The 26,861-nt window shown below is 39.6% G+C and overlaps 2 protein-coding genes across 15 annotated transcripts in view; one reads left to right on the top strand and one right to left on the bottom strand.

The window, feature by feature from the left end:
* TARP (TCR gamma alternate reading frame protein) overlaps positions 1 to 13,965 on the top strand; it is a 75,327-nt gene extending 61,362 nt beyond the window's left edge. For 5 of the 11 annotated variants that reach the window (XR_001443623.3, XR_013415389.1, XR_001443624.3 and 2 more), the window contains 5 exons: positions 1,194 to 1,523; positions 5,845 to 5,892; positions 8,686 to 8,733; positions 11,436 to 11,483; positions 13,379 to 13,965. Coding sequence is in view for 5 of the 11 variants with exons in the window: in XM_077996920.1 (XP_077853046.1) it covers positions 1,194 to 1,523; positions 5,845 to 5,892; positions 8,686 to 8,733; positions 11,436 to 11,483; positions 13,379 to 13,521 (617 nt within the window). In the remaining 6 variants the exon portion in view is untranslated. Of the gene's footprint in view, positions 1 to 1,193; positions 1,524 to 5,844; positions 5,893 to 8,685; positions 8,734 to 11,435; positions 11,484 to 13,357 lie in introns of all 11 variants that reach the window. The other 6 variants (XR_013415390.1, XM_077996919.1, XR_013415392.1 and 3 more) reach the window with 3 other exon arrangements.
* A 7,874-nt stretch (positions 13,966 to 21,839) lies between these two features.
* STARD3NL (STARD3 N-terminal like) overlaps positions 21,840 to 26,861 on the bottom strand; it is a 53,449-nt gene continuing 48,427 nt past the window's right edge. For 3 of the 4 annotated variants that reach the window (XM_028844925.2, XM_028844923.2, XM_028844924.2), the window contains 2 exons: positions 23,641 to 23,713; positions 21,840 to 22,591 (listed from right to left, as the gene is read on the bottom strand). In XM_028844925.2, coding sequence (XP_028700758.1) covers positions 23,658 to 23,713 — 56 coding nt within the window. In that variant the 3' untranslated portion in view covers positions 21,840 to 22,591; positions 23,641 to 23,657. 4 annotated transcript variants of the gene reach the window in all.

Raw genomic sequence — 26,861 nt, forward strand, 5'->3', positions numbered from 1 at the left:
CTGTAAATATTGCTCCACCCCAAAATTTGGAGGGTGCAGATGTGAAATTGAGATGTTATATAAAGTTAGATATTAACTAGGAGGACTGCTCATGGTATATACATTGAAGCTACATGGTTAACTCGATAGACAGTACGTACACGTGGAAGTAGATTCTGATTAAAACAAGTGACTATGTATTGTTAAAAATAAAAGTGAACAAAATGGCTAGGCATGGTGGCTCACACCTATAATCCCTGCATTTTGGGAGGCTGAGGCAGGCAGATGACTTGAGTACAGGAGTTTGAAACCAGCCTGGTCAATATGGTGAAATGTGTCTCTACAAAAAACAAACATTAGCCAGGCATGGTGGTGCATACTTGTAGTCCCAGCTACGTGGGAGGCTGAGGTGGGAGGACCACTTGAGCCTGGGGAGTTGAGGCTACAGTGAGACATGATTGTGCTGCTGCATTCCAACACGGGTGACAGAGCAAGCTGCAGTCTCAAAAAAAAACAAACAAACAAACAAAAAAATTCTGACATTTGTTCATATGGGAAATAAGATAAATAATAATATTTTAAAATTCTGACATTTATTCATATGGAAAATAAGATAAATAATCAGATAAATATGGTGCATTGCAGAATCAGTGAAATGAAGAGTGGGAGGACACAAAATTGTGAAACGTGAGAATGTGTGTTATTTGGCTAAAGAACATAAGTTACAAAGGATGGAAAAGGGAAGTGGGAAAAGGACCAGAGTTTCATCTGTAGAAAGATCATTGAAGTTATCTGATCTTTTCCCCTTTCCCCTGCCATCCACCTTGAAAACATGCTTCATATGATGAAACAAAAGAGATAAAAATAAAATAAATATGTTTGTGAACATTGGAAGCCTTGGTAGGAGGCAGTTAAAAATCACACTCCCTCACAGCATGTGCAGAATAAACAAAGGCCAGATTTTCATCCAGCATGTGACACTTGAGAGCTGTAACTTTTGGCAAGTTATTTAACATTTTGATCCTCTTTTCAACCTCTGTAAAATAAGCACAGTAACAAGTACTGTGCAGCCTATCCTGGATGAAAGGCCCCGGTGGACACTAGCTCAATGGCACTGTCTCTTTTTATTGTTATGTACTAGGCCATTCCAAACCGTGCAATGTGTGTGTTTCTCTCATGATTCTTTTAAATTCATATTCCATTTCTCCCCATAGATAAACACCTTGATGCAGATGTTTCACCCAAGCCCACTATTTTTCTTCCTTCCATTGCTGAAACAAACCTCCATAAGGCTGGAACATACCTTTGTCTTCTTGAGAAATTTTTCCCAGATGTTATTGAGATACATTGGCAAGAAAAGAACAGCAACAAGGTTCTGAAATCCCAAGAGGGGAACACCATGAAGACTAACAACACATACATGAAATTTAGCTGGTTAACGGTGCCAGAAAAGTCACTGGATAAAGAGCACAGATGTATCGTCAGACACGAGAATAATAGAAATGGAGTTGATCAAGAAATTATCTTTCCTCCAATAAAGACAGGTATGTGTTTACACATATCTCTCCAAACACGTCTTTGAAAGGGAATCCTGCATTTTTAATTTCAGTAATTAATGAAAAACAAACATAAATCTTTCTTAGATGTTGTTACATTTAATGGTAGCGTAAATGCCCTGCTACTTTTCTATAGAATTAAAATGGTATGGGTTTGGAGAAAACGAAATTGAAAAAGTTACTGAAGGTTTCTCAGCCTCAGCTCCATTATCCAAAATAAGAAAGTCACATGCTGGTTTTTAGGGTTGTTAGATGGATTAAAGGAAACAACCTACACGGAAGCATCTAGCAATGTAGCAAGTGGTAAATGCTCAAAAAGAGTTCTCCTTTCTTTTGATGACTTTACTTGATCGGGAAATAAAAACAAGTATACGTCTTTCAGGAATGTTCTGCCCAAGCAGGAGAGTAACTCACCTCAATCTTGCTACCCACAAAGTTTAACCTACAAACCATGGGTTCATTGTTGACAAAATGATGTTTATCTGAAGAAGCCAGAGCAAGGCTCTACAAAACATAAAATAGTCTTGGCCACTGTAGTTTTATGGGGGCCTTGTGCTTTTCAGATTTTCAGTTTACATGTCACCATAAAGTAACATTTCATAATTAAAGGTTGGTAAGGTTTACATGTACAAACATTTTTCCATTTTCCATAATAAATGCATTTCCTACCATTGGTGAATGCATCTCAATAAACATTTATTGTACAATTATGACACGCCAGGCTTAGTGGAAATGTGGATGAGCAGACAAGGATGAGTTACTGTCCTAAGGAGGATGCATGACAGTGCAGCGAATATACTCGCTTCCTGATCACTCAGGGTCACTCATGATTCATGCATGAGGTCCCCAAACAGTGCCTTTGATGCAGACTCTGTACACGTCTAGACCATTGGGCAGAGGGCTGAACGTGCCCTGGGCCAGTTGTCCAGTCCCTCACTGTATGTCAACATCCTGAATATGAACATAACAGTCCAACAGCTCCAGAGTGGTCATGAAAAGGACTCATTTTGTGCATTTTCCTGTGGTTAACAAGTCCTTTTTAGCCAGTGGGGGAAAAAGCATTAACAAAATATTTGAAGACCTTCGCCATGTACCATTCCAAATTTCTAGGGTAAGTCTTTAGCTTTTCAGATCCTGAGTTTCTGCAATGATCAAATGTGATTTGGACAGTTGCCTTGACTTTCTCCTGGGGCTATGATGGAGTGCAAAAGAAACAATGGCAGGGAAAATGCTTGCTTTCAACACGGTAGCATGGATATGTTCATTCGTGTATTTACTGTATTAGGTATAGCCTTTCCTAAAACTAACTGAAGTGGGGTTATAAAAACAGTCCCAATTTTCTTTTCTTTTCTTTTTTTTTTTTTTTTTTTTTTGAGACGGAGTTTCGCTCTTGTTGCCCAGGCTGGAGTGGAATGGCACAATCTCGGCTCACTGCAACCTCCGCCTCTCGGGTTCAAGTGATTCTCCTGCCTCAGCCTCCCAAGGAGCTGAGATTACAGGCATGCACCACCACGCCCGGCTAATTTTGTATTTTTAGTGGAGACGGGGTTTCTGCATGTTGGTCAGGCTGGTCTCGAACTCCCGACTTCAGGTGATCTGCCCGCCTTAGCCTCCCAAAGTGCTGGGATTACAGGCGTGAGCCAGGGTGCCCAGCCCCTAGAGTCCCAATTTTCTATTTCCTTTGCTGAGACACCAAGAGAAGACAAAAGTGCAAAGCTTGAGGGTAGTCTTACCACTGTGCATAAGTGTTCTGATTTTTCCAGTGATCACGGCAAAATAAAAAGTATAGTAAATTCCAGGGCAGTGAATACTACATGGGAGAGAAGTTACAGTTTCACAATGTGTTTTACTTCACACTAAATTCTAAAAGTAAAATGTCTTTTTTTTTTTTTTTTTCTGAGACAGTTTCTCTCTTGTAGCTCAGGTAGGAGTGCTATGGTGTGATATCAGCTCACGGCAACCTCCACCTCCCAGGTTCAAGCGATTCTTCTGCCTCAGCCTCCCGAGAATTGAAATTACAGGTGCCTGGCACCACATCTGGCTAATTTTTCTACTTTTAGTAGAGATGGAGTTTCACCATGTTGGCCAGGCTGGTCTCGAACTCCTGACCTCAAGTGATCCGCCTGCCTTGGCCTCCCAAAGTGCTGGGATTACAGACGTTGAGTCACTGCGCCCAGTCTAAAAGTAAACTGTCTTTCATGCACTTCTCAAGGCAACTACGTTAAGGAGGACACGTCTCTTAATGTCATTCTACAGTAGATTTCTAATGCTCTTTCTTGGAAGTTTGTTTTTCTGAGAAAAGCTAAAAATATAACATGGAAGTGATCATATTATATAATCAATGAAGTGCTTTTGAAGAAGATAAAACTAATCTGGTCCACATTTGCAATCAACCTTGATTGAGAGAGAGAGAACTCAGGATACACTTAGAGATTTTATTACCGGGAATAGTTACTTTATTCTTTTTACCTCAATCAATCAAGGCATGGAAATAAGTGATAGTCACTTTCATTTATATTTTAACAAATAAAGTCACCCTAAGGAAAATAAAAAGACATTGAAAACCCATTAAAGTCAGCCCTTAAAGATATTTGGACATGCAGACATGATAACTAACATTTGCATTCATGAGACTTACCCAAAACCTATATGTCAAGTCCATTTTTTTATAATACGCGAAATAAAGATCTCAGTGAGTGCATAAAATTGCACACCAGAGTCATATCCATATAGACCATAACACATCTACTAGAAAAATAATAAACCCAAACACCAATGCGACTCTGTTTTCTTCTGTTTTAAAATATGTTGTATTTATTTGCATGTTTGCTTCTTCCTTTTTTTTTTTTTTTTTTTTTTTTTTAACATCACAGATAAATTCAGCTCTCACCTCAGGTTTTATTCAGAGAACTAGCAATGTGACTTGTCCTGTCTCTTTCTAGTCCCAGAAAGAATTGCACTGAAATGCTGAGTTCCTATAATAAAAACGAGCATTTGCTGAGAATAATTAACATACTCAAAGAGATTTTCTTAGAGTACCCAATGGTGACATTATATTGTCTCTTTATAAAAGACTTCCTATCTATTTCTGTGGATTATTTCTACTAAGTACTTTTCAAATGTCCAATTTCTTTTCTTCCCCTACGACTACTGTCTGAATACTGGCTCTGCTATTCACTGATACGACTCTTGGCAAGTTGCCTGCACTTTTTAAACTTTATTTCCTCATTCAGAACATGGGGCCATACATAATTCAACTCACTTCAGTATTATTGGGAAATTAAACAAAAAATGCATGGAAAGAATTTAACACAGTGCCTGAGACAATAACGAGCACTCAGTAGATATTAGCTTTTGTTAATGTTGTTGTTGTTATGTCCAGAAGCACTGTACCTCCAGAAAATCATGGGTACTTGCTGGGGATGTTGGGAATATGCATGATTTCAAAAGAAATGACTGCTTTTTTCTGCTTAGATGAGAAAATTTTCTAAACTAGACACCTTCAAACACGTAAGATTCTGTTGTGGATTCTAGGACTGAAAGAATTCTTGGTGTGGTATCTTATTCCTGTAATACCAGTATTTTGGGAGGACAAGGCAGGAAGATTGCTGGAGTCCAGGAGTTTGAAACCAACCTGGGCAACATGGCAAAACCCTGTCTCTACAAAAAATACAAACATTAGCTGCTCATGGTACTGAGTGCCTGTACTCGCAGCTACTCAGGAGGCTGACATGGGAGGATCGACTGACCCTGGGGAGGTTGAGGCTTCAGTGAGCCGTGATGACACCATATTATACTCCATTCCAGCCTGGGTGAGAGTGAGACCATGCCTCAAAAAAAAAAAAAAAAAAAAATCCAAAATTATTCTTTTTGCTGATTTCCTGTCAGTAGTGTGTGCTGAAGGCTGTAAAGTAGCCACCTGTTCTCTTTATTTTCCATTGAACAAGTATTTATCAGAAACGTACTTTGTGGCAGGCACTGTGCTAGGAGCTATGCATACAGAAGGAAAACCAAGTGTTCTTGGATACTACACTACAGTTGTGATAAAAAAGGAAAAAGTATTCTTCACGAACTTCAACATCTTGATGTGCAGAAGCATAATATATGAATAAGATCTACCTAATTACATAGAATCAGACCAATTATTTCTGGGATTGTGGGCTAATATTTTTAGTAACTGTCCTCCTGCCTCTCTGTAACAGGTTTTATAAATATTCACTTAATTACACACACACACACACACACATACACACAGCTTGACAAATAATGGGCATGAAAAATTGACTAGTACTTGCTTTCATTCTTCTAGATGTCACCACAGTGGATCCCAAAGACAGTTTTTCAAAAGACGCAAATGGTAAGTTTTTGTGCTTTTTTATTTCCTCCTGATCATTTTAACTTTTGAACTTCTCTAGTTTGAAAAATCAGGGAATAGATTTTGCTAGGTTGGATGCTGCAGAATGAACCTAGTGATACTTTAAATTAGTCCCCCGTTTTCCAGGAGTTGTATTAACAAACCTAACTACTGCTTTGAGTTTGAGATGACTGTAAATTGAAGGGTATAGTGTTTTGCTTTCAATTATTTCAACAAACAGACTTTATTCATCCATGTGCCTTTTTTTTTTTTTTTTTTTTGAGAGGAAGTCTCGCTCTGTTGCCCAGGCAGGAGTGCAGTGGCGTGATCTCCACTCACCACAACCTCCGATTCCCTAGTTAGCCATTCTCCAGCCTCAGTTTCTCAAGTAGCTGGGACTACAGGCACACGCCACCATGTCTGGGTCATCTTTGTATTTTTAGTAGACACTGGGTTTCACTAAGTTGGCCAGGCTGGTCGTGCACTCCTGACCTCAAGTGATTCACCCGCCTCAGCCTCCCGAAGTGCTGGGATTACAGATGTGAGTCACTGCGCCCAGTCTAAAAGTAAAATGTCTTTCATGCACTTCTCAAGGCAACTATGTTAAGGAAGACACGTCTCTTAATGTCATTCTACAGTAGATTTCTAATGCTCTTTCTTGGAAGTTTGTTTTTCTGAGAAAAGCTAAAAATATAACATGGAAGTGATCATATTATATAATCAATGAAGTGCTTTTGAAGGACATAAAACTAATCTGGTTCACATTTGCAACCAACCTTGATTGAGAGAGAGAGAACTCAGGATACACTTAGAGATTTTATTACCGGGAATAGTTACTTTATTCTTTTTACCTCAATTAATCAAGGCATGGAAATAAGTGATAGTCATTTTCATTTATCTTTTAATAAATAAAGTTACCCTAAGGAAAATAAAAAGACATTGAAAACCCATTAAAGTCAACTCTTAAAGATATTTGGACATGCGGACATGATAACTAACATTTGCATTCGTGAGACTTACCCAAAACCCATACCTCAAGTCCATTATTTTAGAATACATGAAATAAAGATCTCAGTGAGTACATAAAATTGCACACCAGAGTCATATCCGTATAGACAAGAACACATCTACTAGAAAAATAATAAACCCAAACACCAATGTGACTCTGTTTTCTTCTGTTTTAAAATATGTTGTCTTTGTTTGCGTGATTGCGTCTTCCTTTTTTTTTTTTTTTTTTTAAACATCACAGATAAATTCAACTCTCACCTCAGGTTTTATTCAGAGAACTATCAATGTGACTTGGCCCATCTCTTTCTAGTCCCAGAAAGAATTGCACTGAAATACTGAGTTCCTATAATGAAAACGAGCATTTGCTGAGAATAATTAACATAGTCAAAGAGATTTTCTTAGAGTACACAATAGTGACATTATATTGTCTCTTTATAAATTACTTTCTATCTATTTCTGTGGATTGTTTCTACTAAGTACTTTTCAAATGTCCAATTTCTTTTCTTCCCCTATGACTACTGTCTGAATACTGGCTCTGCTGTTCACTGATACGACTCTCGGCAAGTTGCCTGCACTTTTTAAACTTTATTTCCTCATTCAGAACATGGGGCCATACATAATACAACTCGTTTCAGTGTTATTGGGGAATTAAACAAAAAATGCATGGGAAGCATTTAACATAGTGCCTGAGACAATAATGAACACTCAGTAGATATAAGCTTTTGTTAATGTTGTTGTCGTTATGTCCGGAAACACTGTACCTCCAGAAAAATCATGGGTACTTGCTGGGGACATTGGGAATATGCATAACTTCAAAAGGCATTACTGCTTTTTTCTGCTTAGGTGAGAAATTTTTCTAAACTAAACTCCTTCAAACATTGTAAGATTCCGTCGTGGATTCTAGGACTGAAAGAATTCTTGGCCGGGTGTGGTGTCTTATCCCTGTAATCCCAGCATTTTGGGAGGACAAGGCAGGAAGATTGCTTGAGCCCAGGAGTTCGAAACCAGCCTGGGCAACATGGCAAAACCCTGTCTCTACAAAAAGTACATAAATTAGCTGGGCGTGGCAGTGTGTGCCTGTACTCCCAGATACTCCGGAGGCTGAGATGGGAAGATCACCTGACCCTGGGCAGTTTGAGGCTTCAGTGAGCCATGATGACACCACACTATGCTCCACTCCAGCCAGGGCGACAGTGAGATGCTGCCTCAAAAAAAAAAAAAAAAAAAAAAAAAAAAAAAAAAAATCACAAAATTATTTAGGTTTTTTTTTTGTTTTTTGTTTGTTTGTTTGTTTGTTTTTTGTTTTTGCTGTTTTTTTTGTTTTTTTTTTTGCTGATTTCAGGTAAGCAGTGTGTGCTGAAGGCTGTAAAGGAGCCACTTGTTCTGTTTATTTTTCCACTGAACAAGTATTGATCAAAAACATACTTTGTGGCAGGCACTGTGCCAGGAGCTATGCATACAGAAGGAAAACCAAATGTTCTTGGATACTACACTCCAGTTGGAATAAAAAACGAAAAATGTATTCTTCACGAACTTCAGCATCTTGATGTGCAAAACATAATATATGAATTAGATCTACCTAATTACATAGCATCAGACCAATTATTTCTAGGATTGTGGGCTCATATTTTTAATAACTGGCCTCTTGCCTCTTGCCTATAAAAACTTGACAGGTTTTATAAATATTCATTTAATTACACACAGACACAGACACACACACACACACACACACCCCTTGACAAATAATGGGCATGAACAATTGACTAGTACTTGCTCTAACTCTTCTAGATGTCACCACAGTGGATCCCAAAGGCAATTATTCAGAAGATGCAGATGGTAAGTTTTTGTGTTTTTTATTTCCTCCTGATCTGAACTTCTCTGGCTTGAAAAATCAGGGAAAGGATTTTGCTAGGTTGCATGCTGCAGAATGAACCTCGTGATATTTTAAATTAGTCCCTCCTTTTCTAGGAGTTGTATTAAGAAATCTAACTACTGCTTTGGGTATGAGATGACTGTAAATTGAAGGGTACAGTGATATGCTTTTAGTTATTTCAAAAAACAGACTTTATTCATCCATTCATCCATGTGTCTTTTTTCTTTCTTTCTTTTTTTTCGAGACGGAGTCTCACTCTGTTGAACAGGTTGTAATGTAGCGACGCAATCTCACCTCACTACAACTTCTGCCTCTGGAGTTCAAACGATTCTCCTGCCTCAGTTTCTCAAGTACCTGGGACTAAAGGCACATGCTACCCTGTCTGGGTAACCTTTGTAGTTTTAGCAGAGACTGGGTTTCACCACGTTGGCCAGGCTGGTCTAGAATTCCTGACCTCGTGATCTTCCCCCTCAGCCTCCTAAAGTGCTGGGATTACAGACGTGAGTCACTGCGCCCAGTCTAAAAGTAAACTGTCTTTCATGCACTTCTTGAGGCAACTACATTAAGGAGGACACTTGTCTTAATGAAATTCTACAGTAGATTTCTAATGCTCTTTCTTGGAAGTTTGTTTTTCTGAGAAAAGCTAAAAATATATCATGGAAGTGATCATATTGTATAATCAATGAACTGCTTTTGAAGGAGATCAAACTAATCTGGTCCACATTTGCAACCAATCTTGACTGAGAGAGAGAGAACTCAGGATACACTTAGAGATTTTATTACCGGGAATAGTTGCTTTATTCTTTTTACCTCAATCAATGCATGGAAATAAGTGATAGTCATTTTTATTTATCTTTTAATAAATAAAGTCACCCTAAGGAAAATAAAAAGACCTTGAAAACCCATTAAAATCAGTTCTTAAAGATATTTGGGCATGCAGACGTGATAACTAACATTTGCCTTTGCGAGATTGACCCAAAACCCATACCTCAAGTCCATTTTTTTAGAATACATGAAATAAAGATCTCAGTGAGTACATAAAATTGCACACCAGTCATATCCATATAGACAAGAACACATCTACTAGAAAAATAATAAACCCAAACACCAATGTGACTCTGTTTTCCTCTGTTTTAAAATATGTTATCTTTGTATGCATGTTTGCGTCTTCCTTTTTTTTAAAAAAAAATCACAGATAAATTCAAGTCTCACCTCAGATTTTATTCAGAGAATTATCAGTGTGGCTTGGCCTGTCTCTTTCTAGTCCCAGAAAGAATTGCACTGAAATGCTGAGCTCCTATAATAAAAAAGACCTTTTACTGAGAGTAATTAACATACTCAAAGAGATTTTCTTAGAGTACACAATGGTGACATTATATTGTCTCTTTATAAATTACTTTCTATCTATTTCTGTGGATTATTTCTACTAAGTACTTTTGAAATGTCCAATTTCTTTTCTTCCCCTACGACTACTGTCTGAATACTGGCTCTGCTGTTCACTGATATAACTCTTGGCAAGTTGCCTGCACTTTTAAAACTTTATTTCCTCATTCAGAACATGGGGCCATACATAATAAAACTCACTTCAGTGTTAAGGGGAAATTAAACAAAAAAAAAATGCATGGGAAGCATTTAACATAGTGCTTGAGACAATAACGAGCACTCAGTAGATATTAGCTTTTGTTAACATTGTTGTTGTTATGTCTAGAAACACTATACCTCCAGAAAATCGTGGGTACTTGCTCGAGACTTTGGGGGATATGCATGGTTTGGAAAGGAATGACTGCTTTTTCCTGCTTAGATGAGAAATTTTTCTAAGCCAGACTCCTTCAAACATATAAGATTCCGTTGTGGATTCTAGGACTGAAAGAATTCTTGGCCCAGTGTGGTGTCTTATCCCTGTAATCTCAGCATTTTGGGAGGACAAGGCAGGAAGATTGCTTGAGCCCAGGAGTTCGAAACCAGCCTGGGCAACATGGCAAAACCCTGTTTCTACAAAAAGTACATAAATTAGCTGGGTGTGTTGGTGTGTGCCTGGACTCCCAGATACTCGGGAGGCTAGGATGGGAGGATCTCCTGAACATGGGGAGTTTGAGGCTTCAGTGAGCCATGATGACACCACACTATATTCCACTCCAGCCTGGGCAACAGTGACACCCTGCCTCAAAACAAACAAACAAACAAACAAAAAACCCAAAACTATTTTTTTTTTTGCTGATTTCAGGTCAGCAGTGTGTGCTGAAGGCTGTAAAGTAGCCACTTGTTCTGTTTATTTTTCCATTGAACAAGTATTTATCAAAAACCTTTTTTGATAAATAAAAAGGCACTGTGCTAGGAGCTATGAATACAGAAGGAAGACCAAATGTTCTTGGAAACTACACTCCAGTTGTGATAAAAAAGGAAAAAGAAAACACTATTCTTCATGAACTTCAACATCTTGATGTGCAAAAACGTAATATTTGAATTAGCTCTACCTAATTACATAGAATCAGACCAATTATTTCTGGGATTGTGGGCTCATATTTTTAATAACTGTCTTCCTGCCTCTCTGTTGAAAGATTTTATGAATATTCATTTAATTACACATGGACACAGACATACACACACACCCTTTGACAAATAATGGGCATGAACAATTGACTAGTACTTGCTCTCATTCTTCTAGATGACACCACAGTGGATCCCAAAGACAATTATTCAGAAGATGCAAATGGTAAGTTTTTGTGTTTTTTATTTCCTCCTGATCATTTTAACCTTTGAACTTCTCTAGTTTCAAAAATCAGAGAATAGATTTTGCTAGGTTGGATGCTGCAGAATGGACCTAGTGATATTTTAAATTAGTCCCTCCTTTTCTAGGAGTTGTATTAACAAACCTAACTACTGCTTCAGGTATGAGATGACTATAAATTAGAGTGATACGCTTTCAGTTATTTCAAAAGTTATTTCAAAAAAACAGACTTTATTCATCCATGTGTCTTTTTGTTTGTTTGTTTGTATTGAGATGGGGTCTTGCTCTGTTGCCCAGGCTGGAGTGCAGTGGCACGATCTCGGCTCACCATAACCTCTGTCTTCTGGGTTCAAGCAATTCTCCAGCCATGCTTCTCGAGTAGATGGGACTACAGGTGCACACCACCATGCCTGGCTAATTTTTTATTTTTAATGGAGACGGGGTTTCACCATGTTGGCCAGGATGGTCTCGAATTCCTGACCTCGTGATATGCCCCCTCGACCCTCCCAAGGTGCTGGGATTACAGGTGTGAGCCACTGTGCCCGGCTTCATGTCTTTTGTTTTAATGACTGGGGGAAACATGATACCATGTTGCTTCTCCAGTAGTTTTGTTTTAGTCTTTTGTCTTTGCTAGTAGCTAATAACACAAACTAGTGTTTATCAAGTGCTTTTTACACAGAAGGGCTTGTTCTGCATTTTCTAGTTTAATCCTCTTAATATTCCTATAAAGTGGTACAATATTTTTTTCTCCCATTTTATAGTCCCTTTAAAGTAAATAATTATAAAAATCCCTTATACATGTCACACAGCTAGGCCTGGGATTTCAAATCAGGACATCAAACGAAGAGTTCATGCAGTTACTAAGTTTTCTATTCTTTTTCTACAGTAGAGTCAGATAGCAAGAAATTACAAAGCCAGGGACCTGAAACAAAAAGGACATGGGCTTTGCAGAGTGAAATTTCACTCCAGCTCTTTTAATGATTAGGTGTAAGTGACCTACATTTTGTGAGTAACATTTTTCTCATCACCTAACTACGAATAATTACACCTGATTTACAGTTATTGAAGAGATAAGGACATGAATGTGAGATGTCTGGCATAGGGTATCTCATTTATCAGACACAGAATGAGTACTTGTTTCTGGCCTTTTCTCTCTACATATACACAAAGAATGTGACCAGAAGCGTTGGCCCTAGCCCTGCTCAACTTTCCTTTATTTCCAATACCAAGGGGCTCTGACTTAAGCTGCCACACCAGGCAAGGAGGGGCAGTAACATCTCACTTGACCAAGGGCAGGGAGTTACGAACACATCACTTCTTGAGATCCTTTTCCACACCAAGGACTGATGTTTCTGGAGTTCTCACTTGATGAAGACAAAACATGTAAATGGAAATTTCCGCAGGAAGAGACTCAGCCTTGTAGCTCATTGAGTAGCAACTGCTGTCCACCATCACTGTCTTTACTTATTCCTTGACAGCACATATCTCTTGCAAAGCTTCAAATAATATGAAATGCAATCACCCAATAATAGCATAGCCATAATCAGAGACATTTAGGAAAGACAGGTGGGTGTGCCACAACTACCTAACACATCAGCGAATCTGGATTAACCACTTTCTTTGCTTTCCTACAAAGCAACCTTACTTTTTAATAGCTTGGAATGTTCTACGTGAATTTAGCAGAGGTTGTTAATCAACTTGAAAGCTGAATGCTGACTTGTCTGACTCTTGGTGGTGGTGGTAGCAGTAGATGTTTACTTTTAGGTTTTGGTGGTGGTAGAATATCACTTCAACGTAAATCGTCAGAAATAAGTATTTGTGAACCCCTCTCCCATTAATATGTCTTATTCTGTAAAAAGAACATGTGAAATTTCTCTTAGATGCACAACTGCTGCAGCTCACAAACACCTCTGCATATTACATGTACCTCCTCCTGCTCGTCAAGAGTGAGGTCTATTTTGCCATCATCGCCGTCTGTCTGCTTAGAAGAACGGCTGTCTGCTGCAATGGAGAGAGATCGTAACAGACGGTGGCACAAGGACGCCATCTTTTCCTCATCGGCTATTGTGCCTAGAAGTGTCTTCTGAGGATCTAGTTGGGCTTTCTTTCCGGGTTTGGGCTATTTCAGTTCTCATGTGTGTACTATTCTATCATTGTTGTAAAATGGTTTTCAAACCAGTGGGCACACGGAAAACCTCACTCTGTGATGACAATGAGGAACAGCCATGGCGGTCCCCAGCACCACTCTCTCCATAGTCTCCACAGCTCCTCCAGCCAACCCAAATAGCCACTGCCATGGTGTAGACAGTCCGCAGCTTCTAGCCTTGTCCCTCCCTTAGTGTTATTTAATCAGATAACTGCCTGGAAGCCTTTCATTTTACATGTCCTGAAGCAGCCTTCTTTGCTAGTTGAATTACGTGGTGTATTTTTCCTAATAGGCAAAATAAATTTAAAACAATGAAAAGTTGACTTTTGTCCATGTGTATTTTAATTGGATGATATCGAATTGAAAATCCAAGGTAAGAAACCTCATGGCAATTGGGCTATGGAATTCTGTGTTGGTTGTAAGAATGGTCCCACATCCCATTTCTATTTCTTTCCCTGAGCTAGTGTCTATGACACCTTCTAAGAGGAATCATAACCGAATGAAGGAGCCCATGTGGCTTCTGTTTTAAATGTCACCAGAGTCACCAGATTAAGTTGGTTTAGGACATTCCAGTGGCAACAGGACACCATCTCCTGTGACGCGTACCATGCGAGCTCAGCTCTGGAGTGTTTCGCAGACACTGTGTTTCCTGATCCTCACGATACCCCCAGGAGAGCTAACATCAAAGAGGCAGCATGATGGAGAAGCTCAGCACAGTCTCTCTGGTCCCAGGAATCCTGGGTATGGTGTTTAGTATCTGTGTGACCTCAGATCTGTTCCAGGAACTCTATGTGCCATAATCTCCTCATGTAAAATGAAGTTATAATGCCCCGTTTCCTGAAGTTATGTGGATTAGATGAGTCAATAGCACCTGGCACATGCAAGTCCTCCATAGTATCAGCGTGCACCGTTGGTAACTCTACTCTAGAGACAGTAATAAGCCAAAAAGTATCTGATGCAGGCATCAATCAACTTAGAAGTTTATTTTGGTAGATGAAGGGCACGCCCAGAAGAAAATAACACGGAGTCACAGAAACTGTCTATGGTCTGCGCCTTTCTCCAAAGATGAATTTGAGGGCCTCAATATTTAAAAAAGGAAAGTGGGCTGGAGGGAAAAGAGGGAGGGTATAACAATCCACATGTTGCAAGAGCAAGGGAGCAGGCAGGGGAACTGCCACTGATGTGTTCATGTTGAGATCAGTAAATCAGCACTTTACATAAGATACGGTGAACATAGAGTAGCTACCTCTGGAGCTATTTGACCTTTCATCTGTAGTACTCTGTTTAGGCACAAAAGGAAAGGCAGCTTCTCGCATGACCCAGCTTTTGGCTTATTTTTTTCTAAAACATAGCATGGTGAATTGGGGTCCCGAGTATTTATTTTCCTTTCACACAGTAGATTCCATACATATGCAAAAGCACTAACAGTTATCTCTAGTCTTACCTCTCCGCATAGAGGTTAGGTGGTGGGAATAGGGACTCAGTGAGTGCCTACTATGCACTAGGCATCCAGAAATCCTTGATGAGCCCGTTGAGGTCAGTACAATTAAGGCTCACAGTTTATAGATTAGAAAGATTAAATTACCTACTCAAGGTCACTATTTTTAAAGTAATAGTCATAATTTAAAGCTAGGTCTCTGTGAACCCAGAGCCCATATATTTAGAGACACACATACACATATTTATCCAACATCATGTCTTTCCTTTCACCAACTTTCAACTGGGGAAAACAAAAACAAAACATGCATTGTTTCTTTACTAAAGTTATCCTCCCCGGAGTCAATGAGAATTTTCTTAAGGAAATAATGGCGCACCTGTGTTTTCTCCTTATCTATACTGCAGGCCACTGGTTTGTCACTAATTTCCCATTTGATTTTTCTCTTTGGGTAAAACTGACATACTCTGGAATTACCATACTTGCTTCCCTGGCTGTAAAGAGTATGGAAATTCTACCTCTGCGAGTGTGTGTCCTAGATCTGCAGCTGCTTTTTTTGGGGTGCTAATGGACTGTAAGTTTCAGGCACAGCAGGACGGTTCATGGTGCTCTCTGGGTATGTATAGCATTCTGACACCCCAGCTCCTTCCAGAGACTAAAGAGGCCCAGAGCTCTGCAGAATCACCTTGGAGGAGATTCTGGAACACTCAGGTGCGTTTCTGAGATAGGAGGTAGAAGAAGGTTATGCATTGTTCTTGGTCCAGTACGTTTCCACCATGGCGCAGCTACCACATATAGGGAGGCCACGTGGTGTGGGAGGAATACTAGTCACACTTCATAGCTAGTTAGAGCCCTGGCCACTTGGTCTGGCTCTAAACAGCTGTACCATTTGTTCTTTTCTTTTTCCTTTTTTTTTTTGAGATGGAGTCTCATTCAGTTGCCTAGGCTGGAGTGCAGTGACACGATCTTGGCTCACTGCAATCTCCTCCTCCAGGTTCAAGCGATTCTCCTGCCTCAGCTTCCCAAGTAGTTGGGATTACAAGTGCCTGCCACCACACTCAGCTAATCTTAGTCCCGACCTCAGGTGATCTGCCCAACTCAGCCTCCCAAAGTGCTGGGATTACAGGTTTGAGCCACCACGCCCAGCCACCATTTGTTCTTAACCATCCCACATTGCCTAAGTTCATCTGTCTTCAGAAGAATGTGTTTAGATTAAATAATTTCAGATTTCTACCTAAAGTTGCAAATTCAGTGATTAACACCTTGAAGAAGTAATGACAGCAATCACTCATATAGTGCTCACCATGTACCCGGTACCAGCTTAAGGACATGTTCACTCATTTAGTTCTCACAAAAATCCTATATGTACAATTATCTCTGTTCTACGGATGGGGAAACTGAGGCGGGGGGCTAAAGAACTTTCCCATAGCCAAACAGCTACTAAGAAACAGGGCTGGAATTTGAACTCAAGCAGCCTGGCTCCAGGAGCTCTGCTCTTACCTTCTATGTTATTTCATCTTACATGAAAACAGGTTACTTGTAGTTTCAATTAAAACAGGAAAATGTCCTTCCTTATTAGGCTACGAAGTAGGAAGGAATCTGCCTCTTTGGCTGTTCACATTTCTCCTCCTTGCTCCAATGCTGTTCAGATCATTAGAGGGTTATAAGCCAACCTGTCCATTTGTCAAAGCTGGGAAGACTTTTATATGCTGAGTTCCCATCCACCAAATAGGACTTCTGTGATTAAAGACCGAAGCACATGGTTGGACAAAATAAGTACCAGAACAGGCAGCACCCACAGGTATGCAATGGAAAAATTAGGCAAAGTTTTATACAGTTCTACATAAAAATACATATCTCAATAATCACTGCAGAGCTAGCATACTCCATATGCTTGTCAAATAAAAAAAGAAAAAAACTCCAATATGGTGACACCTTGTCTTTACTAAAAATACAAAAATTAGCCACTTGTGGTGGCTTGTGCCTGTAATCCCAGGTACCCGGGAGGCTGAGGCAGGAAAATCACGTGAACCCAGGAGGCGGAGGTTCCAGCGAGCCGAGATCGTGCCACTGTATTCCAGCCTAGGCGACAGAGCGAGACTCTGTCTCAAAAAAGGAAAAACAAAACAAAACAAAACAAAATATATATATATATATATATACTCCATATATTTCTCAACTATAAAGAAGGAAAACTTCAGTTCAACAGTTCTCAAGATATTTCTAATTATGCATTCTTTCTACTGTTTTGGAATTCCTTTCCTCATAGATTTCATTTCTGAAGGTTTTTGGTCTTTCAAGAAGGTCACAATTAATGTTTTCCCCATTATACTAATCAAAGTCTTATATAACTGCCAGTGAGGAATTCTGAGTAATAAGAGATAAGCAGAGATATTACACCAATATAATTCAGTCCAACAGCTAGAAACTCAAGATTTTCATTAGCCATGAAAAGTTATTTGAGTAGATGCGTAGCTTGCACCATGATTTGTTAGGTTCTTTTTCATTTGTTGGCTTTTTCTGTTGTATTTGAGGAATAGTGAGTACCAACCACTTACTGAGCACCAGAAATTTGGCTCGGCAGCTTGCGTCCTCTCTCTCGATGCTCTCAACTGCATCACCTTACAGCCATTATGCTCCTTTCACTGATAAGAAAACCAGGTCTCGAGGTTAAAAAATACGCCCAATTACCCATTGAGTGAGTCCCAGAGTTCACATGATTCCAGGACTGTCTGACTTAAGACCTGCTGCCTTATCCATCCTACCAGGGGCTCTCCTTCTGGAAGCCTTTATCACAGACCAGCCATCAGGCCTTTGAAAATCCTCTTTTCGTAATTCGAATGCGCAGCCAGGGTGGAGGTCAACAAGTGACTGAAATAGCACCTGAACTCCAGCTCTGCTCCAGGCAAGCCGTGAGGAAACAACGCAGAGCCCGCTACACACGGGTGGAACACACACCACCTGGAAGGTGTTCTTATCATGGCACCCATCTGTTTCCCAAGGAAACGAAAGGTGTGTACCAGGATTTATGTGCAAGGATGTTCATTCACGATAGTGCTATTTCAAACAGCCCCAAATTAACTCAGATGAACAATCAGAAATTCATAAATAGACCAATATGCATCTTCCAAAAAGTATAGATTCTTTAACCCATTTCTCATTTAGAAAAAAGTGCAACTTGCTGTCTTTACATAAACATGGTTTTGAGGCTGCAGCAAATCTGATTTTCCATGTGAAAATAAAATATAAAAACTGTTCCTGGTCCGGGCGCAGTGGCTCACACCTGTAATACTAGCATTTTGGGAGGCTGAGGCGAGTGGATTTGCCTGAGCTTAGGAGTTTGAGACCAGCCTGGGCAACACAGTGAAACCCCATCTCTATTAAAATACAAAAAATTAGCTGGGCTTGGTGGTGTGCGCCTGTAATCCCAGCTACTTGGGAGGCTGAGGCAGGAGAATCACTTGAACTTGGGAGATGCAGGTTGCAGTGAGCCGAGACAGCACCACTGCACTCCAGCCTGGGCGACCCAGCGAGACTCTCTTAAAATCAGAACAAAACAAAAACTGTTCTTGGAGTTGTTTCTATACAGAACTTGTCTCTAATCCTAATGTAACATCATATACATTTCTGTTGCGTTAGGATTAGAGATGAGTATTCTTGGGGCAAATAGGAAATGGGTTAAAAACTGGAAAATAAATAGACGTGGTGTTGAAAAATAATATTCATAGCAAATTCCTATTAATCCTATTGTGAGATAAATACATTTGAACACTTACATGGTTCAAAAACACTCCAATTTTTATTTAAATATGGATATACATATATAAGTATCCATGTACATGTATATATATTCTCATTTCCCCTTCTTACACAGGGAGTATACAACATATATTATTCTGTACATCTCTTTTCATTTATAAATCCTAAAGCTCTTTTTATGTCTATATACAGGGGCACTTCACTACAGGTATTTTTCTTTTTTGTTTTTGAGACAGTCTTGCTCTGTCGCCCAGGCTGGAGTGCAGTGGCTGATCTCGGCTCACTGCAACCTCCGCCTCCTGGGTTTAAGTGATTCTCCCGCCTCAGCCTCCCGAGTAGCTGGGATTACAGGCTCCGACCACCATGCCCAACTAATTTTTGTGTTTTTAGTAGAGATAGGGTTTCACCAGTTTGGTCAGGCTGGTCCCAAATTTTTGACCTCAAGTGATTCACCCACCTCAGCCTTCCAAAGTGCTGGAATTACAAGCGTGAGCCACTGTGCCCGGCTAAATACCGGTATTTTTCACTGGTGAACATACTTTTAATCAGTGCCTTGGTTTAGTTCCAATCTTTTGCTATTATAAAAAATGCTGAAATGAATAATAGTGTTTTATGTCATTTGGACATGTGCACTGGTAATTCTGATAGATACCGCCCACATGCCCTCCATAGAAATAGCCCTAAACCCTTCTCCCACAATGTGTGTGAGAGCTGAGAGCGTACTGCTAAATGTCGGGGTTTTGCTAATTGACAGGTGAAAATAGTACCACATTGTGGTTTTGGTTTTTTTCTTACTGTGAGTGAAGATAAACATCTTTTTATGTTTAAGGTCTATTTTATATTATTCTGTACCGTAGTTGTTCATGTCCTTTGACCGTGTTTTCTGAGTAGTAATACAAATAGGCATGACACTCATTTATATGTGTGACTGTGTATTTCTGCAGACAAAGATAAAACAAAATGTTCCATGTATAGTAGGTGGGTGAAAAAATGATAAGTGATTGTGTGTTTTCTGTTTTCTCCAGTGAATCCTTTTAAAGTAGACATTTTTATACATTAGAATTAAAACAATGTGTTACCGAACATTGGGAAGGTTTTCTGGTTTGCCTACAATCAGCTTCAGTTTCTGTGAAACATGTTCTTTTGGAAACCAAGTAGAGAATCCTATTTGTAAACAAAGTAAGAACAACCAGACTTAAGAAGGATCAAATTTAATTTAGATCTACTCCTTGATTCTCATGAATCGATTGAATCTCTTTAGGGCAAATACCTGGCCTCTATAGAGAAATCTGGAATGATTTCTGCACTGGGAGAGGAAACTTTCAGATCACTAAGGGCTCTGTGGGGCTATCACTGGTCGGGGTACTGGGCAATGTGGCAACGTCTCCTGTGGTTTCACACTTCTTAGCGATTTCCTTCCCTAGTGCAAGCTGGGCTGCCCTGAACTTCAGCAATGTAGAGACAGAACGCAGTGGTGGTGGAGGAGGCAGAGTGGGTGGTGGGAGGGTGCTGATGTGGCTGATGGTGTTTTATTTTCTCAGGCTTCTTTTGTTTATGTGCTCTGTCAAATGTGGTTGATTCATGGAAAATGCTCAGTCAAACCGGCCCCTACCGGTTGGGCCTGTGCATGAGGTGGCTAGGGTGTTATAAGACAAAACGAGGACAGTTAAACCACAACCAACTTTGCTCACTTTCAAGAGCCCACAACTAATGGAAATAGAATATCCATCTTCACACATACAAGATTACTATCAAACACACTCTCCACGCTGTGGGTAGGTGGGGCTCCCTGCATTTGATACTCAAGGTTCATTAGCTACTAGGTGAGTTGGGAATCAGTGTCTGTTCAGGACTGTTCAGACACTGCACCTTCGGTCCACTCCCATGACACTGTTCTGAAGAGCAGAGGACATCTTGTGGCATGGAGATGATCCTAACATTCCATCCAGTATCTGTACCTTCCAGAGGCACCTGATTCAGAGACACTAATACCTTTGGTTTCATTTCCTCAGTGTAAACAGGGTGACACAAGACTCATGAACGTATTAGCACAGGTAGATCATAGATGTGGGCAACAATGCTGTGCTTCTTTCTCCACAGGAAACCAGGGATATAGAAGCCCTGAGATCAACTGTGTAACCAATGTCATAAATGGAATCATATCGAGTCCCTCTACAGAGACAAAATGACTTCGGCGTCAACCAGAGCAAGGATTACTAGAGGACATCAACATCAGATAAATAAGTGATAGGGGTCCATAAGAGGACTGCTCAGCAATGTGAGCATAAAGGACAAACGGCTCCACTCCTACTCCACCGAAACATGGCAGAGTGGGTACCCACAATCCTGGGCTGAATCTATGCAGTCCCAGGGGAGTATGTAACTCAATCGTTGAAATAATCACTGTAGGCTCCCACAGTCTGACTTCCTAGCATATTCAAATACTATACCACATTCTTCTTGGTCTGTGCTTAGAGACGTGACTTCTGAGCCAGACTTGGCTTCCTTTGAGGACTGGCAACATCCTACTGGTTCGCTCAACATGTCTGGGTGAGAGCTCCTTCTCCGGTTAAGTGAACAACCTGATTGGCAGCTTAAGCATCATCTGTGGGTTGGTGTATATGCAACTCCAATCCTGAAACAGGAGATTCTCACTCACATAACACCATTGAGTTCTAAGGTTTTAGTCTCAAGGCCAGACATTAGAGATTTTCCTCACCCCTTCTCCACTATGAGACACTCATCCTGGTTAGATTCCAGCCTCCCAGCAAGCCTCCCTGTTGCACTGTTGCGATCTGATCCACTCTTAGAACAAGCACAGATAGAAGTGACTTGATATGCACAAAATGTCAGTTTCTACCCAAGCCAGCATCATCACCACTACAGGCAATTAGGTTCTTCTTGAATGACACAATGAATGATGAAAGAAAACTAACAGACATCCTGACTTCCCATGAATCATTAAGGGGAATATTCATGTTTGAAAAAATAGTGCACAGTATAATTTAGTTCATTTTAATTGAAATTGGCTGAACACAAAGGAAACATGATATGAATGGTTCAAGTCATTTTGTGCATTCAAAATAAGAGTAGTTAGAACATTTCAGAACAATATCTCAGAGAAAAACATGATTTCATGATAAAAACAATACAAATGTCTGGTGACATTTTACATGTATTCCCAATCCCTCCTTCTTCCCCTTTTGCAGGTCCAACACTTCAGGCCACATACATAATGCAAAACAAGAAAAAAGCTAGCCACATTGACACGTTGGATTTTATTACACTTTTTAAAACTGTACAAAGAGCACATGTGCATGAGTTAAAAAACACAAGGGAAATGTAGGGTATTAAAAAAGAAATACAAAATAAATCTGAGACATGAAACAAAAAAATTCCATTCTGTGAACTGAAATAAAAAGGTATCTTGCTTACTAAAAAAGTGTTATTTCAATATATTAAGTCTTTTGATTAGGAATACAGCACAAGACTTTCTTCACCTATTCGTTAACACATCAGACTCAGTCTCACTGAAGAGAGGATGAATCATGACATTACCTTACCGGCCACAGGCAGGTGACTAAATGTGCATGGATATGGTACAATGTCTGTGAGGTATTACAATAAATAAATCTTTATTAGCTGTTCAATAAAGCCAGCAGTGGACGTCACCATTTCAACTTTACTGTCAACAGGGAGACTCGATTGCCGGCCTCTTTTTGCCTCGATGACTTTCTGTGAGGGTTTTTCACACTTCGAAAAAGAGAGAAGACAAAGTATTTGAGAAATAGCATTAAAAGGCAAAATGCCATGGTCAGCTTACATGTACATAAAAGTCTGTGTGCTGAAGAGGGGCTGTGACAGACACACGAAGGACCATGGGTGTGGTCACACTAGAATTCATGTTAAAATATTTCAGAAAAGGCTCAACTACCAGCATGCCCACCTTTTTGCTTCGTGTGTACATGACTGTGGTGGAGAGATGCAGCTGAGGTGTGCTGGGGGCTGAGGAGGCAGGCACAGGGGCTCCACGCGACATGACCTTGGCTGCCTCTCCCACCCAGTCACCCTCTGTCCCGGTTTCCCAATGACTCACAATCCGGGAGCTTTTTCCTTCTATTGTTAAACTGTCAGGCAGATTTGCTGCTACTACAATGTACTTCAATTGCCTTGTATTTATGAGGTTGAAATGATTTTATTTGATGACTTAAAGGGATTTAACAATGTGTTCCACTTTGGAGCCCATTAAGCATGACTGCTTTGCATGTACAGCAGCTTTCATCTCAGAGGCTCCAAAATCCTTGAGAAATATCCCAGTGAGGGGCAGCAGTGGACCTGGTACCAGACAGTGTGGGCCTGAGCCCGGTGCTGCCATGTCTAGCTGTGCAACCTTGGATAAGTGACCCATTCTATGTCTCTGCTGCTTCAAATGTAAAATGGAGGTGATAACAGCACTCACATCTCACAGGACTGCTGCCCTTCTAACACAGGTTCATACTTATCATTAAAACAATGACATGTGACTGGCATGTAGACATTCTGGCTAAGTAAACTAACATAAATTCATCTGTATTCTTTAGAAATTTAGAAATCTGAGGGATTTTTCAAACCGTACAAATGTATACCTATACAAAAAATGTTAAGACACTTGATATTAATAAAATGTGACTGATAAATTCATGCAAGTAAGCCAAATCTGGCTATACTTAAACTCTTATTCTTTGAATTCTACTTGGACTCTACTCAAAGGAAATCTCCATACTTAACTACTTTGTTGTTACGGTTTCATTTCAAACACTTACTTTAACAAAAGTAGTACTCATAGTTCTAAAAGTGGTTTCTCGCTGTCCTGTTTTTCTTCAGCTTCTTCAGATCCTACATGGCGGAAAAAGGGAAGAAGAAAAAGTATTTCATTCCATTATATTAACAAACTATTTTAAATAAATGTTTAAAATTATAACATATACACACAAAAACATTAAACATGTTTAATCCTCAAGAGATTTTAGGTTAACTGCTATTTGAAAGTTTTAGTTTATTTCTTGTAAGATGAAAACTTTTAAACAATAATCTACCACTTACACTAATCTGTCAAAATGGATTTCACTTATGTACTAAGAACATTCATGCAGACCAATAATTATTATCAATCACTATTCTTCCTCCACCTCTTTGCTGATGAGCTTGTATATATTTTTTACATGCAAAAATGTTGAGCTTGGTACAAATAATCGAATCTAAGTGTTTCTAACAATAGCTGTGGCAGATGAGTGAGAGAGCAGTGAGAGAGCACTGTGGCAGTGACCACCGTCTGGACCTTCTGGATCAATGTCTCATAAGCTTCAGGATATTCCTAGATTTGACCTGGTCATTTCACTCTGGAATTCTTTCCTTAGGACAGACCTATCCCTGAGGAAATAATGCTTATTATTCATTATGTAGATTTTCTCTCTAAAAATTAGAAAAGAAACCTAAGTGTCTGATAATAGAAGAAAGGTTAATACCATAGTTCCATAAAATATCTTGCATCCACTTAAAATTATGGTTATATAGAATTTATAACATGAAAAATGCATATGCTGTAAGGTAAAAGCAAATGTATAGCAAATAAAACTTTATATGCCATGAGATCACATCTGATAAAATTAAAAACCAAATATATGTGTGCAAATGAGAAAGAGTAGAAGAAAATAACCGTGTAACTTTTATATATTTTTCTGGATATTTCAACATTTCTACAATAAACCTGAATTGTCTTTATTATTTTTAAATTATATTTTTAAAAAGCAGAATATGAATAATATAGGCAGCATGGGCACAATGATGTGATATTAAACACACACACACACACACACACACCCCCACCCACCAAGAAGGAAATTAAACTGTCAACACTGATGTTACCAAATAGTTTGAAGGATACGTGATTTCTAATTTTTGTTCTTTCCACTTTTTTAAATGCATGACTTTCATACTCAGGGAAGGGGAATTTAAAAAAGGGGAGGGGGCCCTGAGAGAAGACCAAAGTAGTAGGTGAGAGATGCCACCAATTCACATGTAAAAGCCGCAGCCTCTCTCAACTGCACCTGAATCTTGTTAGATAACATACTTTATAAAGGACATTCTTTTTTCCTTAAAAGAATGTCTACCTGAATTATAGCCAATAACAAATTTGGTATAGGGAAAGAATGCCTGATAATCTAAAGAGAACATTTTAACCTCATAAATGTCACATGGTTAGGTTGAATTTGTAGTAAAATGAATAGGTAAAGACTTAAATGTTGAAGGCTTTACTTTCTAGCCTATTAACATGCTGTCCATCGTAGAGACAAAAGGTGGTGAACTGCCTGTCCTCACTGTGGAAGGAGGCTGAGGAAGATGGTCACACCAGATCTTCCTGTTCCCAGGCTCACTTCAACCTGCCAGGCCAGCGGCACTGAAACCACAATTAGTTGCCATGTCTTGGAATTGTTTGGGAGTCCTAAATAAAGCTAAACCCTTAATTAAAACATAACAATATGTCTTCTTTACATATTTTTAAAGGGACTTCTGGCTACAGCCAAGTGAAGAAGTCAATAAATCCTCTCCCTGAAAAGCACCCCCAAAATGTGGCAAAATGGGCAAAACTAGCCATCTCACCACTGGAGAAATAACCAAAAGCATACGACAACTGGAGAAATGTTTATGTTTGAAACACTGCAGAATTCAGAGAATAGCAGTCGTGTCTTGCCTGGAGCTGCTCCTGTTCTTCTCCAACCTCCCAATACCCAGCTCAATGGCCATGGAGGTTCTGCCAGGGTGGGGCAGGCCATGGGGACTGGCAGCAAAGCTACTCAGTTGAAGGGAGATCACTTAATTTGGAGTGGGGAGCCATGCTCATGCCCAGTGACACTGACAATGAAGTGACAAATTCAGAGGCAAGTGAACAGAAAGGGCCAACTACCCTGGGAGCCTGAGTTGTGGTCACCACTGGGACAAGTGTATGCCCAGCTGGGGTTGTCTCCCTGCACAGAGGAGACCCAAGAGAGCACAAGCCAGCCAATTAGCCTGAGCTCTAAGCATATGCAGACAGAGCAGGAAAGGACTTAGCAGAAAGTAAAAGCTGGGGAGGACTTGAAAATGGCCTGAACTCTGAAGGTGCTATCCAACCCATGTACATTTCTACCTGGCAGAGGATGGAAGCCTTAATCCAGGTGTTTCAGTGCAATCCTCTGTGTAATCACAAGCTAGGCTCTGCCTAATCAGTAAGCTCTAGACACGGGTAACTCCTAGGAAGCTAGGCTTAAAAATACAGGCAAGAATTAATTAATGGACAATAAAACAAGAAGTAGCCACACATCCCAGGGTGTACAGATTTCACAGATTTAGCACAGACAATTTACTAAACTAATAAAGAGCAATAACAGTAACCTTTTAGGAAAAAAGTCAGAACCTAGAGTTACTTTATTTTCAGCAAAATACTTTTCATCAAAAAATACAAGATAGGCAAAGAATCAAGAAAGTGTAACCATTCCCAGGAAAAAATGACAGTCAAAACAAACTATCTCTGAGTGAGAGAAAAAGACTGAAGAAAGGTTGAAGCGCTCAGAGACATCAAGCATATCAATCAACCATGTAATGGGAATCCCAGAAGGAGGAAAAAGTCAGAAAAAGTTTGAAGACTTAATGGTTCAAATTTCTCAAACTGGCTGAGAAATATTAATCCACATATTTTATAAGGAGAATAAACACAGATTAGGATATATACAAAGAGATCCACATGCAGATACATCCATGTCAACCTGCTGAAAGCCAGGGAATGCATTCAAATGAAAACACAACATATCAAAATTCATGTGATGTCACTAAAGCAATTCCTAGAGGAAAATTTATGGCTTTAAATGGCTATATAAGAAAAGAAAAAAAAGTATCAAATCAATCATATAAGTATTCACCTTAAGAAAGCAGAATTAAAAAAATAAAAATTGGTTTGGCACAAAATCAGTTTATAGTAAACTGATTTTAGCAAATGTGTCAAATCAGT

This window comes from Macaca mulatta, chromosome 3 (assembly GCF_049350105.2).
Source record: "Macaca mulatta isolate MMU2019108-1 chromosome 3, T2T-MMU8v2.0, whole genome shotgun sequence".
Taxonomy (NCBI): Eukaryota; Metazoa; Chordata; class Mammalia; order Primates; family Cercopithecidae; genus Macaca; species Macaca mulatta.